This window comes from Tenrec ecaudatus, chromosome 10, assembly GCF_050624435.1.
Source record: "Tenrec ecaudatus isolate mTenEca1 chromosome 10, mTenEca1.hap1, whole genome shotgun sequence".
NCBI lineage: Eukaryota > Metazoa > Chordata > Mammalia > Afrosoricida > Tenrecidae > Tenrec > Tenrec ecaudatus.
In genome coordinates this window covers 59,510,546-59,528,398 of record NC_134539.1, presented here as the reverse complement: position 1 = coordinate 59,528,398, position 17,853 = coordinate 59,510,546, and the positions used below count along the sequence as shown (strand labels likewise).

General features: G+C 59.1%; 1 protein-coding gene across 5 annotated transcripts in view; it reads right to left on the bottom strand.

Moving 5' to 3' along the window:
- DAB2IP (DAB2 interacting protein) overlaps nucleotides 1–17,853 on the bottom strand; it is a 124,382-nt gene that overhangs the window by 14,842 nt on the left and 91,687 nt on the right. For all 5 annotated transcript variants that reach the window (XM_075560438.1, XM_075560437.1, XM_075560435.1 and 2 more), the window contains 5 exons: nucleotides 6,287–6,440; nucleotides 4,880–4,978; nucleotides 3,855–4,409; nucleotides 1,533–1,677; nucleotides 1,298–1,442 (listed from right to left, as the gene is read on the bottom strand). In XM_075560438.1, the coding sequence (XP_075416553.1) occupies nucleotides 1,298–1,442; nucleotides 1,533–1,677; nucleotides 3,855–4,409; nucleotides 4,880–4,978; nucleotides 6,287–6,440 (1,098 nt within the window). The remainder of the gene's footprint in view (nucleotides 1–1,297; nucleotides 1,443–1,532; nucleotides 1,678–3,854; nucleotides 4,410–4,879; nucleotides 4,979–6,286; nucleotides 6,441–17,853) is intronic.

Below are 17,853 nucleotides of genomic sequence, written 5' to 3'. Positions count from 1 at the left end.
CCTTTTCCTCCAAGGGGAAATGGGGGTAGAGCTGGACCAGAACATAAGATGGGCCCATGGCTTCTGGGCTAGCCTCATTCTGAGAATGTCCCCCACCATGGGGAGGGCCAGGCCCCAATACTTCTTGCACCCCTCTTGTCACCAGCTCACGGTGATCTGACCAGGACCCTGTCCCTCTCTCCTACGCTAGAAGAAGGCCTGCCAAACGCTGGGAGCTACTGGCCATGAACATGCACCCAGGTCGGGGCTCGATCCACTCTGCACATCCTTCCCCATGAGCACAGACATGGTAAGGGGAAGTGAGTGTGTGACCTCTGGCCTGGCCTCCCGGTGCCCCCACAGGCCCATCAGGATAGAGGGCCTCCATGCCAGAAGGGGGAAGTGGAAGAACTGTCCTCAGTCTGTTCGCCCATGTCTCGGGGACAGGGACAGAGGGTGAGAACCCCGCCTGGGCCCGAGTGGCGGGGAGTGTGCTCTCAGAGTTCAAGGCCCACAGCTCCCCTCACCATCCCCCTCTAACCCACAGGGATGGGAAGTGGAAGTCTCCAGGTTCCAGGCCCTCGCTCACTCCTCCCCACCTGGCTGACCTGTCCCTGCCCTGGTGTTCCCAGTGTGTGGGTGCTCCAAATTCGGCCCAGCTCTGCCCACTGCACTGGGTCTCAGAGAGCAATATGCAGGGCGGGGCGGGGGCAAAGGAGGAGAAGCCAAAGCAGAGAGGAGTGAGGGGCAGCACCGGAGTGGGGGAGGGGAGCTCTGAGCTGCAGCTGAGATGGCACAGAAAAGTGGACAGCAGCCCTTCTGGACGCCATGCCACCACTGCCCGGGGCAGCTGCACCAGCAGCAGTCCACCCAAGAGTTGGCAGGTACCCATGGGTGGGTCCCCAGCACAGCCCCCTGGGGACGATTCCAGCCCGGGTAATGGCCTGTGCCCCACTGGCACCGCCCTTCCCTACGTGGTCTGAGGGCAGCCTGCAGACCCCTCCTCCTAGTCCTCCTCTTTGTTCCCACAGCACACGGTGGCCCAGGTTCAACTATCTACCTGCCCTGGGGGGTGCCAGGCCGCACCAAGCAAGGCAGCCCTAGCAGAGGGCACTCTAATCCACATGCACAGGCCAGCTGCCCGTGCAGTCTGGAGTACTGCCCGTCTTCGGAGAGCCCGAGAAGGACCAGGAGAGCCTTGTGGAGCCAGAGCATGCACACCCTGACGCTGTTCGAGGCTGCGGCCCCCCGTCAAACTGGAGGCAGAACCGGTCAGCATGCAGTGGGCTGCGAAGCGGGGCGGTGGGGCGGCACTGACCAGTAGGAGTTGATGATCTTGCAGAAGGCCAGCTCGCAGCACATTTTCAGGTTGCCCTGGTGCTCAGGGAGGTCGGCAGATGAGCACTTGCTCGGGTCCACTTCGCAATTCTCGTCCGACTCGTACAGCGCCTTGATAAACTCGCCTGTGGCCGGGTGGGCAAGGAGTGAGGAGGCGTGAGGCCCGGGGCGTCCCACCTGCCCTCCACCCCCCGGCCGGCCCATGCCCTCCCTACCCAGCGCATCCTGGAGGTACTTCTGGCCCACCAGCTTGAGGTACTCTTCGATGGCCTTGGTAGCCAGCGTGTTCTCCCGGAAGATGAGGTGCTCGTTGTCCCCGCAGCGGTCCACCTCCGACATCATCAGGTCCGTGAGGAAGTCCTGGGGAGGCGGCACAGTGAGGGGTGGATCCCGGGGAAAGCCTGCACGCCTGACTACCAAGCTACCGGGAGCCTGAGAGCGACCAACACAGAGTCTGCTGGGGAGTGAAGTGGGGCCTGGAAATGGTGATGTCGGTGCTGAGCCCAAGGATGGAGGGAAGGCAGACCGCTCCTGCTCAGCCCTGACCAAGGCCTGGTGGGGTGGCCATGCAGAACTCCCCCAGCCCCACCAGGCCCCTATGCTTTCTCCACAGCCAGAACCACTGCTGCGTGACTCAGAGTGGGCTCCCAGGTTGGCCAGAGAGAGGCTGAGGCTGTCCCAGCTGCCCGGGTGGCTGCAGCCACCATGGCTCCAAGCAGGCATCAACATCTATCTACCCAGAGGTACCCTGGCTCGAGACTGTAGGCTGTGGTGTGGCTGAGCACTGAACACACCCAGGCAGCAGTCCCTCACTGCTCTGGCTCCAGACCCCCAACAGGGCCCTCTGCCCCATGTCACAGGAGCCCGAGCCTCACTCCTCCTGACTGCAGGGAGCTGTCAAGTGAACCTGCTACACCCACCCAGCTGGCAACTCCCTCCCTGGTGTCCCACTCTCACCTTGGCATCCTCACACCCACAGCCAACCTTGTGACTCGGGGGAGACACAGAGGGAAAGGAGACAGGCTGAGCCGAGAAGGAGCCCGGAAGGGTGACAGTGAGGGCAGGAGGGGTCTGGTGCTCAGGAAATCCCTCCCTCAGACAGACGCAATGGGGGCCCTCTGAAACCTCAAGTGGAGCCTCACTCAAGAACAGAAGGGGCTGACCCAGGCAGAGGCAGAACGAGGAGGCAGCGGCCCTGGGGCTTCTTAGGGGTCTCTCAGTCTGAGGACCAGACCCTGGAGCCTCTCCCTGAACTGAGGCAGAGGACTGTGCCTCACCTCACCCCCAGTCTTCACCTGCCTCATGTCCACTTCCTGAGCTCCTAAGAGCAAGGGCCCAAGGAGGAGAAAACCAAGGTGCAGGAGGACTGGGCCAGACCTGCATCCCAGGAGAAGCCTCTCCCAGTCCTATGACCGAAGGCCCCAAGACGACGCCAGGGCTGGCCAGACGGCAGGGAGATGTGAAGCACAGCTGGTGCCTTGGGTACCCCAGGCCCTGCCCCAAATGCCCAAGCGAGTTTCCATCAGTGAGTTTCCATCTCTCTCCATGATGAGCCCCTCACACCGTCCTGACCCTCAGCGGTGGGGCACCTGTGATCTGAATCTGGTTCCAGGCCAGCCCTGGGTCACTATCAGCCCCTCCCTGATAACGACAGTCAGTCAGTCAGTCAGTCAGTCAGTCAGTCAGTCAGTCTTCCTGCAGTCTTGCCAGTCCAGGCTAAAGGCTGGGAGTGAGGGTGGGCACCGGCCAAGGTCACGGACCCTGCACTTTTAGAAAGCTCCTCTCCTAGGCCCACACCTGCCCATGCCACAGTCCAGCAGGCAGGCCTCAGGGCTGGGGAGTCGTCACTGACCCCCACAGACAGGTTCTGCAAGGGCCTGAATGGCCGGGCAGGAGGAGGCCAAGGGACTGCCAGATGAGTCCCACCTCCCAGGAGTAAGGTCTCATGGTACCAGGGCCCTGGGTGCTCTTTGGGCACCTGTGATTCTCCCTGACCTCAGTCTGGGGGTTCAGGCATGTTCCCCACTCCACAGACCACTTGGCTTTTAATACACACCACCTTGGAGTTCTGAAACCAGGGGGGAGGGGGGGAGGGCTGCGGTGTGGTATACCCTCCAGGCCTGGAGTAGGGCCTGTCTGCACAGCTCTCGGACAGCCTGGTCTGTGAGGCTCTGGTCAGGGCACAGCCATGGCTGCCTGGCATGGAATGACTGTGTCTGAGCATGGGGTGAGGCTGGGGGCACTATCCTGTTGGGGGGTGTTCTGCCAGATGTAGCACCTACTCACATAAGTACGCCAGGGTCACTGGGAAAGCCTGCTCCATGATGACTCTCTAGAGACTCAGGGGCCGGGTCTCCGCGGAGGTGGCACCGGATGGAAGGCAAACCCATTCCCACACCTGCTGGACCCAGTGGCTTTGACCTGCCCCAGCTTGGGAGGAGTGTACAGCCCGCCCTGCCTCCTCAATATAGCAGTCATGAGCCCAGGGAGCTGAAGACAGACACCCCACCATGGAGAAGGGCCGGCGCCACACGCACCTTCACCTTGCCGGTGCTCTGTAGGATGTGCACCAGCGCGGACGCCATCTCCTCCTTGGTCTTGGCGCTGAGGATGGGCTCCAGGGTGGCGCAGAGCCCCAGGTAGTGGTTGGTGATGTGCTCGGCGAACTCCTTGTACACCTCCATGGGCAGGATGGTGACGGTCTGGTAGCGCGCCTTGATGCGGATCATGGGCCCAGGGCCCTTGCCACCCTTGGGGTTGGGCGTCACCACCGGGTACCACTTCTCCACGAACTGCCGCCCGGAGACTGAGGCGGCGGGCAGGCTCACCAGGCCCAGGTAGCTGTTGCGCTCCTTCTTCTTCTTCTTGTCCGTCTCTCGGTACAGGTGGACGGTGACGGTGCGCAGGGGCGGCAGGTTGTGGAACTCAAAGTGCTCGCCCCAGAAGACGTTGTCGGTCTTGAGCTTGCCCGTGGTGCGGGCGTAGAGCACATCGTCCAGACACAGCTCACACACATACTTCTTCTTGGCCGGTAGGTCTTTGGCCTCAATCACCCACAGCTTCAGGATGTGCTCCACACGCCGGCTATTGTCCTGGGAGACCCGGGGAGGGGGGCGTCAGCTAGGGAAGGGCGGGCCCACAGAGCCCGACACACACAGGCAGGGCCTCTGCTTGCTTTCCCAGAAAAGGGAACTCCGTGTGGCACTGCAGAATGAGAGCCTGCCCCTGGCTTTCTTTACTCTGCTTGTCCTTGATGTCCCTTGGGAGAACCTGGCCTGCAGTTATAGGTGCCACGGTGGCCAGCACTCCCCAAGCAGCAGGTGATGGCACTCAGGGGATGCTTGCCTGGAGGAGGAGTCCCGGGAGAAGCTAGCCACGGGAAATGGGGGCAAGGGTTCTGGCTGAAGGACCCCAGGGACCTAACTTCCCAGGTCTGCCCCTTTGAGGCCAGCTTGAATTCCTTTCAAGTCTCCACCAAATCACCCACGGGGGTCCTGCCCTCACGGCTGCTCCAAGAGACCCTGCCCCTCCTGCATCCACACCCCCCACTGCACCGGCCTACCTTGTTGGGGTGCACTGCCCGCCGCAGGTTCTCCATCCACTTGTCGCGCTCAGCTGCTGACCGGCAGGAAAAGCACTTGCTTCCTGACGACGTTGTCACCTGTGAGGGACAAACGGACAATGCTACAGGAGAGGGGACACAGCAAAGCTAGGTCAGTGGGGAAAGGGGACGGTATCTTGGAACTTTGGAGAGCCGACAGGCAGCCAGGTCTGCCCCAGAGCCCTGGGAGGGAGGGTGAGGCTGTCATGACCTGTGGATTTCCCCATTTGCAAGTACGGGCTGAGACCCACTGTCCCAGAGCAAGCCAGTGACAGGGGAGTAGCCCAGCCCAAAGCCCGGTTTCCACACACAGGGAAGGCTCTTCCACACTGACTACGCCTCCCTGAGATGAGCAGCTGGGTTAGAAGGCAATGCACACCCTAACCACAACTTCCCTGGTGCTGGAGCCACAGGTACCACGACGCAGACCCCTGGCTTAGAGATGTGTGTGTGTGTGTGGGGGGGAGTCTAGGGGTCAGAACAGTCCTCCCAAGGGCACACTTTAGCCAGGCAGCAAGACAACAGTGATAGGATGGAAGCCAAATGCTTTTTGTGTGGGCTGCAGGTGAGAGGTGGGCCTGGCTTTGGGCCTCTGCTCTCGCCTCCCCAACAGAGTGACCCTAGTACTCTCACCCCACAAGCCTGGTGCAACTATGGACCTCCAGGGAGTCTTGTGCCCACTTCTTGGGATACCCAGTGCCCATCCCCCAATGGAAGGCCTCTACCGTATGTGCCGCTCAAGGATGGGCAGCCGAGTCCTAGCCTCTTGCAAGCTAAGAAATTTAAGATTAAGAGGCTGATCCAACAATGACCTTGAACCTGGAACGACATCCAGCCGCCAGCCACCTTCTGTTCCCCCCCTGGGGACTAGCGTGCCAGGAGGCTACCACACTTGTCCCCAAAGGGCTGGCTGTCATTGCCAGGAGCTCCCCTGATGATGCACAACACCGGGGTGGGGTCTCAGCAGAAACTCAGGCAGGAAGACTGTGAATCACTGAAGGCGCTGTAAGAAGCTGCTCTCCCCCAGGCCTCCCAGGAACCACAAGTGATTCTCGTCCTGCTGCCTCGGGGTCCCCGTCTCCACACCTACAATGAAGGGCCAGGCAGGCCATTCTCCGCAACCGCTCTGGGCTGTCATTGTGCAGAGGGAGGAAAAGGAGGGAGGTGCGCTCTTCTATCCCTGCATTCCGTAGCTCCCACCCCCCACCCTGAGGGGTAAGCAGGCTCTGGGGACCCTCAGCCAGCTCCATGAGCCAGCCCACTTCTGAGGAGGATCCAGAGGGCAAGAAAGAAGCTGGCCCTGCCCATCCCTGTGCTGAGGCTGAGGGGCACTGGGAGGAGAGCTGGCCTCACCAGAAGGGGCCCCACCTCGAAGCAGTAGTCCTGGCCGAGGATGCTGCTGTGCACGGGCTTGATGACCACCTCCTCCTCCATGCTGAGATCCAGCGCCTCCACCGCGCTGCTGGGGCTGAGCAGGGACTCGTGGGAGCGTGACTCCTTCAGTCTGGGCATCAGATGGGACCTGGGGCAGGGGGAGGAGACAGCAGGCATTCAGATGGCACCTGTCACCAGCCCAGACCAAGTTAGTTCCCAGCCCCCCCCTCCTTTCCACCAGGAAGCCTGCCCAGATTCCCCCTCAGCAGAAAGCAAGCCCTCAACTCCCACTGTCCTCTCTGTCTTCAGAAGCGGAGACGGAGGGACGAGGACGTGGAGCTGAAGTCACAGCGACCCCACCATTCCCTCTTCCTCCCTGTGGGACTGAGAGCAGAGGGTGCGACTCAGCCTTTTGCAGGGTCTAAGGAGCTGAGCAAGGCCAAGGCAAATGCTCAAGCCTGCAGGGTCCCAGGGACCCTCAGGAACCAGCTGGCTGGACCTGTGGAGACTTCTCTCAGACCTCTCTATCCCCATTCAAGACCAACAGGGCCCGACCAGTCCCGGTATTTGTTTGGAGCATCGGTGTCAACAGAGCCGTCCCTGGTACACTGTCCCGTTCTGCCGGTCCCGCAAGCATCTCTGCTGCTCCCGTCTTACAGTGAAGACGGCACTGTCCAAAAGGGAAGGTCTCAGCACTGTACCAAGACGCAGGGGCCCAGGCAGGGGTGCTGGGGCCCCAAACAAGCCTGGGAACAGAGAGCCATGTGGATGACTGACCCCTCCACCTGGTTTCCCAGGAGAGCCCACTGACTCCCAGAGAGTTGGCTCGCCAGACTCCGGCCTTCTGTCCACTGCTGCACAAGTCACTTCCCCTCTTTGCTCCTGGGACGGTCCCTGCAACCATGCTTGGTAGAGTCCACCCACTGGAGGGGTGGGGGGCTACCTCTTTCCCAGACCAACAGCGTAGAACAGAGTACTGATCCTCCCTCGGCCCAGCAGCTGGGATGGAGGGAGAAGCTGAGGACAGTGGGCCTGCAAAGACTTCCACAGCTGGAGAGGAATCTGCCCCAGGCACAGCCCACTGGGAACTTCCTTACTGCCTTCTGCCTTCCAGCCCTCAGAAACAGGCAGCAGGGAGGTCCAGGGCTTGGCCCACCCACCCCACCTCACCTCAGCCTGGGCTTGCCTGTGGCAAGGTAACCAGACACACCCCTCCCTCCCCTCCCCTCCCCTCCCAGTGCAAACCGGTTCCTGAATGCCTGTGGGTTGGGGGTCAAGAAGCCACTACCAGTGAGGTTCCTACAGTCTGATCAAGGTCACCGGCAGGGCACCCTCAAGTCCATTTCTCCACCCACAGTAAGAGGAAACTCCACTCCCTGGTGCTAGGAGCTGTATGGGAGTCAAAAAGTATGGTAGCCCCAGGCCCAACCCAGGAGATCCAGCTGACCCTCTCCCATCAGAACCTAGGCTTCCAGCTACCACTCCCATCGGGCAGGAAGCAGAGCACCCTGGAGGAGGGCTCAGATCACCAAAGCAGAATGGAGGCCCTCAGGCCATGGCCACAGGGGTGGGGAGCCAACCTCCTGGTATGGCCTTGTTCCACCCCCATGGTGACTGACCAGCACCCTGGGCGGGTCTGACCACCATCCCACCTTATAGGACTGTCTCCAAGCCCCCCACCCTCACAGGGCTTCATACCTCAATGCAAAAGGTGCCTTGCCTCAGCAGCAGGAGGGTCATCCTGTTGAGGGCAGGCTAGGAATGCCCCAGGGGCCCGAGAGCCAGGGCAGCAGCGCTTTCCTGCTCTGCAGCACAAGTTGGAAAACCTCTCCAGGTGCTGTGCCGGTGCCCACCGGAGCCAGGGTGGGTGGGGCAGGGACTTAGGAAGTGCATGGGGAGGAGCCTACCGGCCAGGGGGCACCAAAGAACTTCTTCCAAAAAGGAGGGAGAGGGAGGTGGGTCCAGAGGCTGGGCCTGCTTGAGGTTGTGGCCCTGGTCCTGAAGGACAGACCCTAAGCTGTTGGTGTCAGCTTGCAGTCTGTCTGCAAAGCCTTCCCACCAACCTGCCCCACAAACATGCCCTCACTAGGAGGTTCCTGGCCAAACAGAGGGCGTATGAGGACGCTTACCAACCGAAAAGTATGCTGGACTAGCCTGGACCACCGGCCACTGTGGGGCAGCCCCGGCCCTCCTTGCAGGTCTGGATTCTCCACGTGAGAAACAGGCCACACCTACCATCCTGGCAAGCCTCGCTCACTGGGAGAAGAGACAAGGCAAGGAAAGGCCTAAGGCAGGGACCAGTATCCCTGGTCCCAACCCATCAGGGTTCAGACTCACTGGCCTTGAGTCGATGCCGGCGCACGGTGACCCTAGGACAGGGCAGCAATGCCCGTGCGTTTCTGAGACTGTCACTCTGTACAGGAGGCGGCAACCCCCTACCACCCCACCCTTGGAGCATTCTGGTGGTTTTGAGCTGTTGATCTCACAGATTACGGCCCAACCATTATCCCATGGGGCTCAGAGGCAGATCCCGCTGTCATCCTATGGGGGAGGGGGAGGGGAGTTGTTCTGGGCAGAGGTGAGTATATACCCATGGTCACAGTGAGGAGGAGCTGCCACTATGGGCTGGGGCTTGGAGGAAAGAGCATGGCCTGGACACCTCCTGGATCCAGCAGAACCACCTCACGGCCTGAAAGCCTGCCTCTGCACCAAGCACTCCTGCCCACTCAGAGCTGGGGTCTCCTGCCCATTAGCTGCCCCAGTCAGAACTTGACCCTGCCCACCTGCCTCCTCCCACACCAGGCCCTGCTGGGCTACGTTCTTTATCACCTACAGCCCGACTTGGCGAGTACCTGGTCCCTGGTAGGGAGGAGGGTGGGGAGGGGAACAACAGGGATGATGCCACAGCTCCCCTCCTGGGACGCTTGGGTCACAGGCGCTTGCTGGGACAGCCCTGGCCTCTGCCCTAGTCGAATGCATCTACCCATTTTACTCGGTCTGCCCAAGGCCACGTTCGGGGACAGGCCTGAGCACTGTGCATGCGGTGCCCTGTGCAGCATCGTCCTGGAGGTCGCATATTGCTTACTCGGGGCACCGGCTAGGTCTCACACCACTGCTCAAAGGCAAGCTAAGAGAGACGGTGCCTGCCCCCACCCCCACCCTTCCTTCCCTGACCTCCCCAGTGTGGTGGTGACACAGAGGCCTCTGCCAGCGTGGCCCGGAGCTTATGGGGCTTCCAGAGGCCACAGCAGAACTGAGTCTTCAATGAGGCCTGTGGGCTCCACCCACCAACTGACGGAGCCAGGCTGACCCTCAGCTGCCAGGACTTTGTCTTTTTCCCCATTATCACTTCTCAGGGGTGGTACCTACACCCTGAGGGAGTGGGGTGTATTTTCTTATTTAAAAAAATGGAAGCCCGCTTGCCTAAAATGGTAAAAAGAAATCCCCACAGACACGCCCACCAGCTGCTCTAGGGGAGTGAGAGGAGGCAGCCTGCGTCATGAAGATTCACTGTTTTGGAAACATACACAGGTCCCGTGAAGAGGACTCAGCTCCACTCGCTGGCAGTGGATTTGGTTCTGGTTGGGGCAAGGCTGGATGTGAAGCCAGGATTTCAGGGGAGCATTTCTCAGGCCTTTGAGTTGTGAGGGGTGGGGGAGATGTCCCCTCAAAACCACGCCGTTCAGGTCAAGCCCCAGACTGGCACTCTGGCAGCCAGTCTCGGGCCCGCCCTTCCTTCACCACTGGGCTCCTGGCACACATCGCCCTTTGCCCAGGTGTCTCTTGCCGCTTTCCTTGTCAACCTCCTACACCCAGCATCCGTGCCCCTTCTCCCAGGCATTCTTCCTGGACTCGCCAGAAGACAACAGGCTAAGCTGGGAAGGCCATCTCCAGACAGGCTGAGTTTGCTGCCTTGAAGGTCAGGGGGGTTCCTTGTACGTAGGGCTGGGTCTGGCTCAGCTGAGCGTCAGAGCACCAGGACCCCTGGTCTGAGGCTCCAAAACCTCAGCAGGAAGGTCGCTGAGCCTGGGGAGGGGGCTCAGCTACATGAAGATGGCTCTCACTGACCCTGAAGGCAGGGTAGTCCCCTAGGAGAAAGGACAAAGACCCGAGGGTATGTGGTAAAGGTAGCTATCTGCTCAAGGCCAATTCCCAAGGGCGGTGCCCTCAGGCTCACCCCCCACAGAATCTGGCCCTGTCCTTGGCTTTGTTCCCCACAGCTCTACAAGGCCAGGGAGCTCACGCCACCTCCATGCAGCACCCCTCCGTGAGACGGGGAGGGCAACTGCCCAAGGCTCGAATGTGGCTAAGAATGGTTTTGGTCTTCCCAGCAGCTTTCTCCCAACTACTTACAGCACTGTCCCTGACCCCGGCAAGCCCCTCTACCTGGCACGGAACCGTTCCCATTTCTTAGTGGTGCACAAGTCCTTCCTCAACAGCCCCTCGCTGCCATCCCTCACACCACACCCTGGCAAGGAACCAGCAGACTCCCTTCCCCAACTCAGCTGGCTGGTCCCGGCAGGCCTCCCCTCTGCACCTGGCCCCTGCTGTTTCCTGAGCAGACATGGCTTTTCTTGGCTCCTCTGAAGAGCAAGTTCTTCCTAATCCTCAAAGTCCGGGCCAAAACGCTGCGCGTGGTATCTCCAGACATTCAACCCAGTCCTTACAAGCCCATGCAGCATGCCACTTCCCCGCCCATCTCCCCGTGTTTTTCTCGCAAAGGACCCATCAGGCCCAAGACACCACGCTTCAGAATGGCCATGAGACTTGCCCAAGACCACAAAGGCAACAAGTGGTCGAGTGGAACTGAACCCAAGTCAGCAGAGTCCAGGCCCAGCTCTGCTACCACAGCCTGGCCTTCAGCTATCCCACAGGCAGTAAGACAGGGAAGGCGGGCAAGAGGGAGCCCCCTGCCAGGCCCCAGGCTATGAGACAGGGGCATGGGCGAGGGTGGGGCCATTGCTGAAGATAAAGCCAGGTCCTGGCAGCAGTGGATGGTGAGGGCTGGGCACCAAGAACAAGGGGTCATTGTCCACACTCCTTGGCAACACCCTTATCTGATAGCCCTCTTGCCAACCACTCACTGTGTTTCAATTCCACCCTTTCTTCTCTAAAAAGGTTAGTGACACAGACGTTCAACACATTCCCTATTGTTTCAAGAAGGGAGGCGCCCCCAAAACAAGAGTCACACTCATTAACAAGTTCTACTTGACTTGGCAAAGATGTTCCCAGCGATGGGCAGGGCGGGTGGGGAGGAGGCTGCTGAAGGTCACTCTAAATCTCCGATGGGCAGCAGAGACCGTCCTGCATTAGCTCCAGAGGGCAGGGCTGGGGACAGGAGAAGCCACAGCAGTTCTGACAGCTAGCCCCAAATGGGCCCGAGCTTTGCTTTTAGAGTGTGCGCTGAGACATCTCTGAAAGGATGCAAGCAAGGGACAAGAGGCCCTTCAGATTAGGGGCAGAGGGGACTTGGGCACCTGCATTGCCAGGAGGAGTCTGAGGTGGGGTGTAACTCTCTCTCTCAATAGCAATGACACCTGCAACTGAAATCAGGCAAGAAGGCAAGAGAAACTCGGCCTCTGCTCTTTAGAAAGCGCACAGCCTTGACTTCATCAAGTCATCCAACTCTCTGCGCCTCAGTTTCTCCATCTGGTCACCAGTGTCCCCGTCACCTCCCTGGTCTGTTCACTGGCAGGCAGCATTTTAGAAGTGGGGGTGGGGTGGGGAGCAACAGGGAAGGGCGACCCTGCTAGGGCAGGGAGAGTGCCCCTTTCCCCTCACTACCCAGATGCCTTCCTCCAGGACCCCTTTACAAGGTGGGGGCGAACCTCATCAACTAATGCTCTGGTGTCATAGAAAAAAGCCTTTCTGCAGTGAAGACAGCCCAGGACAGTTATCCCCACCGATGGGGCCAGCCTGTGGCCCTGCCTGTGGCGCAGCCCAGTCCGGTCAGACTCCCGGGGCCCATGCACAACAGAAGGCAGCAGTGCCCGGTCTGGCCCCAGCCTCACAAGGGTTCTTTCTGTTTGAGCCCACGGTTGCAGCCACAGTCAAATCAAACTCGTGGAGTCTTCTGTCTGTCCCTCTACTCCACCAACCACGACCTCCTTTTCCAGGGGCCAGACTTGCCTGATAACATGTTCGAAGGGGAGTGAGACAAAGTCTCCCCATCTTTGCATCTAAGAGAGTCTCATCTTTCTCCCAAGCAGCAGCTGGTGGAATCGAACTGCATACCTTGTGTTTAGCAGCCTCGTGTTTGCTTGACAGTACAACCCGGCCTAACAAGCAAACACCCAACCCACTGCCAATTCACAGCAGCCCTCTCTAGAGACGGGGCAGAAATTCTGGACAAACCTCCATGGAGGAGGTGCTGAGCTGAAGGCTGGGTGGACCTTCCGACTCTGGAGTCAGAGTACCGGGCAAACTCCCTAAGTCCCCATTCAGGTCAGAAGGCATCGACCAAGTGCTGGCTGGAATGTTCTCAGTGGACAGCCCTGGAGCCAGCGAGATGGGGTGCTGACTTCCTGGGAACCTGGCCCCATCCTCTCCACAAACAGCTCCCTGTCAGACCATCCAGCAAAGCCACTGCTTCCTGGGCCTGGCCTTGTCCTGCGGGCCTGGGAACCGCCAGATAAGACTGAAGCTCATTCCTGGTCCAACTGGGGTCTCAGGGGGAGGAGAGAAGAATGCAGCCGCCTGGTGGCCGCAGGGCCCCCCCGGGATGACATAGCCTGGCCTAAAAAGGCAGGGAGGGTGGCAGCTCTGTCTGGGAAGGCTTCCTGGTGTGACAGAGGACAAGGCCTGGAGGTGTGGTCCCTCCAGCCTGGGTTCCCTCAGTCCGAACAGTGTCCTCAGGAAACTGTGTGACCCCCGCCCCACGGACTGGGAAGGAGATACTTGGGGAAGACAGACTCACCCTGCTGCCCCTGGTCTCTCCAGACAGACAGGCCCTCAGGTGCATGCCTCCCGAGTTTCCCTCCACACTGTTTTTTCTACCTGTCTCCTTGTTTTTTCTAAGGACAGCCCCATCAGGCCTGCGGTACCTCCCCTCAGAAAGGAGCTGTGACCTGACCAAGATCTCATGGGCAGCAAGTGGCCGGCCGAGCAGGAAGCGAGCCCAGGCCAGCAGTGTCCATGGCTAGCTCCATTACCCAAGGTACCACCCCAGCTGCAGGGCCGATTCCCCTTGTGGGGGGGTCCTTCTCTCTTTCCCTGGCCCTCCACCTGGTAACATGTCCAATGGATGCGAGCGTCGGTCTCGCGTGGTCCCCTGTAAGGGGCTGGTAAAGAAGAATGTCCCAGAGCTTGTGTCATATAGCTCACTCGACCCAGCGAACACCTCTGCTTCTGGGGGGCTGTGCTGACCCTGCATTACAGGACAGAACTGGCAAATTGCACCTGGCAGTCAAAGCAGGACCACAGGGCGGCTCCTTGGGTGCTGGGGCTGCTACCCTACCCAAGGTCTGGCACACAGTAGGTATCCACTAACTGTTGGCTGACCGGAAGCTGTGGCAGCCTGGGCTCACTGATGACAGGCACCTAGCACCACTGCAGGCCCATCACAGAGTCCAATGTGGGAAGAGTGTGGTGGAGTGGAGGGGGCGGGACCTGACCAGGGACCGCAAGGCTCTTGTCCTGGCTCCCCAACTGATGTGGTATAGCACCCATCCCACTTCCACTGGGACCCTGAATGCTGCATGCTGCAGGACCCCAAACACGTTCCCGTCCCTTTCTGGACTGCTGTTTCTTCTCCGAGAGACCCAGAGACCCCAACACACCAACTCCCTGGAAAGCACCTCCACTACTACCGCTACCGCTGCGAGCAACACCTCACTGAGCCGTGGTCACATGCCGCCTTATGTGCCTGGCTGGCCGCAAGCGAACGCACAGGTGGCCTAAACCCTGCAACCTGGGTTTTCTGCGGTTTGGGACTGGATCCCTTGGGGTCATGGGGATGGGCAGAAGCAGAGAAGCCAGGGCTGCTGGTCCTGGGTCTCTGAAGTACAAGGCAGCCTTCCACCTCTGACTTCCCTCCACCCACCCTTTCCAGTGGCATTCTGCGGGCTGACCTAATGGGGTTGTCAGAAACCGTCCAGATATGCATTTACCTTCGCACACATTGCTTTTCTTTCTTGGGGCGCCTCGGTGGGGGAGGGAAGGGTGTGCAGACAGTGAAGGAGGGGGTGGGAGTGGGGGAGAACCACTTTCCATCTAATCCCCCAAGTCATCCTGCAGCCTGAATAATTTCGGGTTTTTAATCAATAGCTGTCAGACCTGTCAAATTACTTTGGGGACTGCAGAGCAGTTTTAAAACATTCATAAACCTCAGAAGAGTAGTGAAGTGTCCTGAATCTTAAAAGAAGAGACGCGGAGGAATGCTCATTGAATAGGATGAGACGGGCAAATCAGAAGTGAGCTGAGGGTCAGCTGACCCTCCGGCTCTCCACAGCCCCCTCCCCAGTCCCCCCAGGAGAAGCTGCCAGGCAGGGCCCAGCAGCTCAAAGATGAGGGATGGTGACACCCCGGATTCAAGCTTCTAGTCTCCCCTGTGTGAAAGCCCTCCATGCACCCACCTTCCTCAGGTTCTGCCATGTTGTCCTCCCCAAAACTTCTCCTGCAGAGAATGTTTCAAGGCCCCCTGCCAGGCTCTCCCTCTGCTCCAAGCTAGCTCTGTGTAGGGCGGGGTGCATGCGCCTGGTTTCTGACTGGGCCCCTACTCCCATCCCAGCAGGGGCTGTCAACACCTCCAATATAGCTGCTAGGTGGTCCTTGGGGGTGTGAGAAAGAAGGGTGAGATGCCATCGAGTTGGCTCCCCCCCCCCGTTACCCATCCCTGCCCCCCTACAACCGTGGTGAGGTTTGAGCCCATGGTGACACCATCGTGTTATGTCAGGCACCTCCTGGAAGGTCCTCCTCCTTTCCGTTCTCAACTTCCTCCAGGGACTGGTCTTTCCTAAGGCGACCCCCTTTGCCCCCCACACTCGAGTCTAAGGAGCATTCTTTTGGCCGACTTTCACAAGGAACTCTGAATTAAGAATTTTCATAAGCACAAGATTTCCAAGAGGGGTGCCGGTGTAGCTCGGTCATCACTTGCCTCACGGGAAAAATGCACTTGCAAAGGATCTGGGAAAAGCATGGGCGGAAGCAAAGAAGGTCCAGGGGTTAGGAGTCGTCCCCCCCCCCCCCCCAGCATCCAGGCACCCTGGAGCTAGATCTTCAATGGCCCAGAAGAACTGCAAGTGGCCTGGGGGTGGCTCTGGGAGGACATGCCCCTGCCCTTTGAGGAGTGGGCCATGCTCACAGGTGCGTGCAGGTGCAGCCTGGAGAGCACAGACCCTGGCCAACCAGGTCTGCGATGCCTCCTTACTGTGGTTTCCAAGTGGCTCCTGGTCACCTCCTGGCAGTAAAGCCACACCCCATCTGCCCGGTTTCCTCTGTTTTTGAATTAGACCATTTGAAATGGTACAATATCAAGTAAGAATAAAAGCCTCACTTGAAAGGGTTTTTTTTTTAAAGCAAAGAAATAAACAATGAATGACTTAAAGCCAAGAACTTCCACCCTCAAACTGTTTCCTGTCTGGCTCACCTGCCACGCCCCTCCACTACCCCTGGCTCCTAGGGTTCCACCACAGAGCCAAAAGGCAGCAGCTTCTCCCACCTCACTTCCTGCACCCGAGGAACCTTCCATGTGGCCCCTGCAGACCGGACAGGCTGACGTGTTAGGGTGACAGGATCATCTGGGAACTATCTCCTTCTCCTGTTCCCTGGGGACCCCCTTGTCCCCATGGACCGGGAGAATGTGATCAGCTCTTCTTTATAAACAAACTCACGCAAACATAATGATCTCAGACCTTGGCCAAGTTATATATATATATATATATATATATATACACACACACACATATACATACATACATACACACACACACACAATTTCAATTGTGTTGCTGTGCCCCTGTGATCTGCCCTGCTGCCCCCCCCCCCCGCACCCCCTTTAGGCTGAGTCTGGCTTCACCTGTGGCATCCTGCCACTTCCCACCCAGCAGCAATTCTCTGCTCCATTCACTCTACCTAACTTCCAAGTCCCTCCTGAGCCTCCTGCTCAAAGAACCTCTCCTTCCGTCAGTGAGAGCAGGCTGAGAATGAAGATAGGTCATCTTGCGCAGGCACCTTCAAGACCCCATTTAAGGAGCTGAGGAGGATGGAGCTGAGGATGACTCACTCACTCCCTGTCCCGGACGGACATTTCTGGAAATAAACGTGGGCCTGACACTGAAGCCTCAGTGCTCACCCCCCAGCCCAGCTGATCCTTTCAGTTGCAGACACCACTTGGAAGGGAGGGAGGTGTTTTGTGGCTGTGCAGGGTCCCCTCCCTGTCAGCAAGTCTGGCCTCTAGAAGACAAATCATGAAGGGGAAGGAGAGTTGGACCAAAGGAGCAAGGACTGTGGGGTGGGTTAGCTTCTCCTCACCTGAACTTCCTTCCCCATCAATGGGCCACCTCTGCCTCCTGCTCTGGCATGCTACAGGCTCATTAAGCTACCACTTCCCTCCACCCCTAGTCCTAGGTGGAGTTAGCCCAGGCACCCATGATAGTTATGGGGCCTTGGGACCAGTGTCCGTTGGTTCCTAGAGTCTGGGGCCTGGCATTCCCAGAGGGCCTCTTCTCACAGGACTACTCCCAGACTAACCAGGAGACAGCCAGGAGGGCTCAGCAGCAGAACAGCAGGAAGGGTGACTGCCAGCAAGCCACGGGCTCCCAAGGCACCGGAGGAGGCTGAAACCCGGAGAACTGATGGCAAAGAAAGCCAGGGCCTGCTTTCTGTGAGCCTCGGGCCCCTAGCAACAGTGTAAAAAGCCCCTACTGGGCCCAAGCACCCGCCAACCATTGGCACACTGGTTCATACTGGGTAGGCCCCACACCCTGATCTCAACCCCACAGCCTACTCTCCACACTGGCTGACTCTAGGGTTTGCCCCCATTTGCCCCAATTCATTCCCCAAATACACAGAAAAACGGAGGCTCAGAGAGTCAAGCAACTTGCCCAGGGTCCCCCAGTTTACAGGCCCCAGCCGAGGTTGGATGGAGAGCTAGCCCCTGGGCTCCCATTTCCAAATCCTTCACTGCCTCAGTGACTGAGACTTGCCACCAAACCAACACAAACCCACGTGGTCGGAGACACCAGCTGTTAGGTAACCTCCAGGTCACAGCGCGGACACCACCTGGCCCTGGGTTTGGCAACTATGTGAGCCTGGAGTGCATCACTTCCCATCTGTAAAGTGGCAAGAACGTCACCTGGTGTGTGGGTGTTCCCAGCGCCCCCCCATCCACACAGTGGTGGTGACCACGGCAAAGACACCCGTGGACGCTTGGCTGTGACAAACCAAAGCCCTGCTCCGTGATTTCTCTGGAGACTCCAGCTCACCAGTGTAGACGCTGCCACATCAAAGTGGCCTGGTTTCTGACAATTGTTTCAAATATTTAAGCTGGAGCTGCAACACCCTCCAGACCCAGACACAGCCCCCTCCTCTCACATCCCGCGGCCTGCGGGATCAGGGTGCGG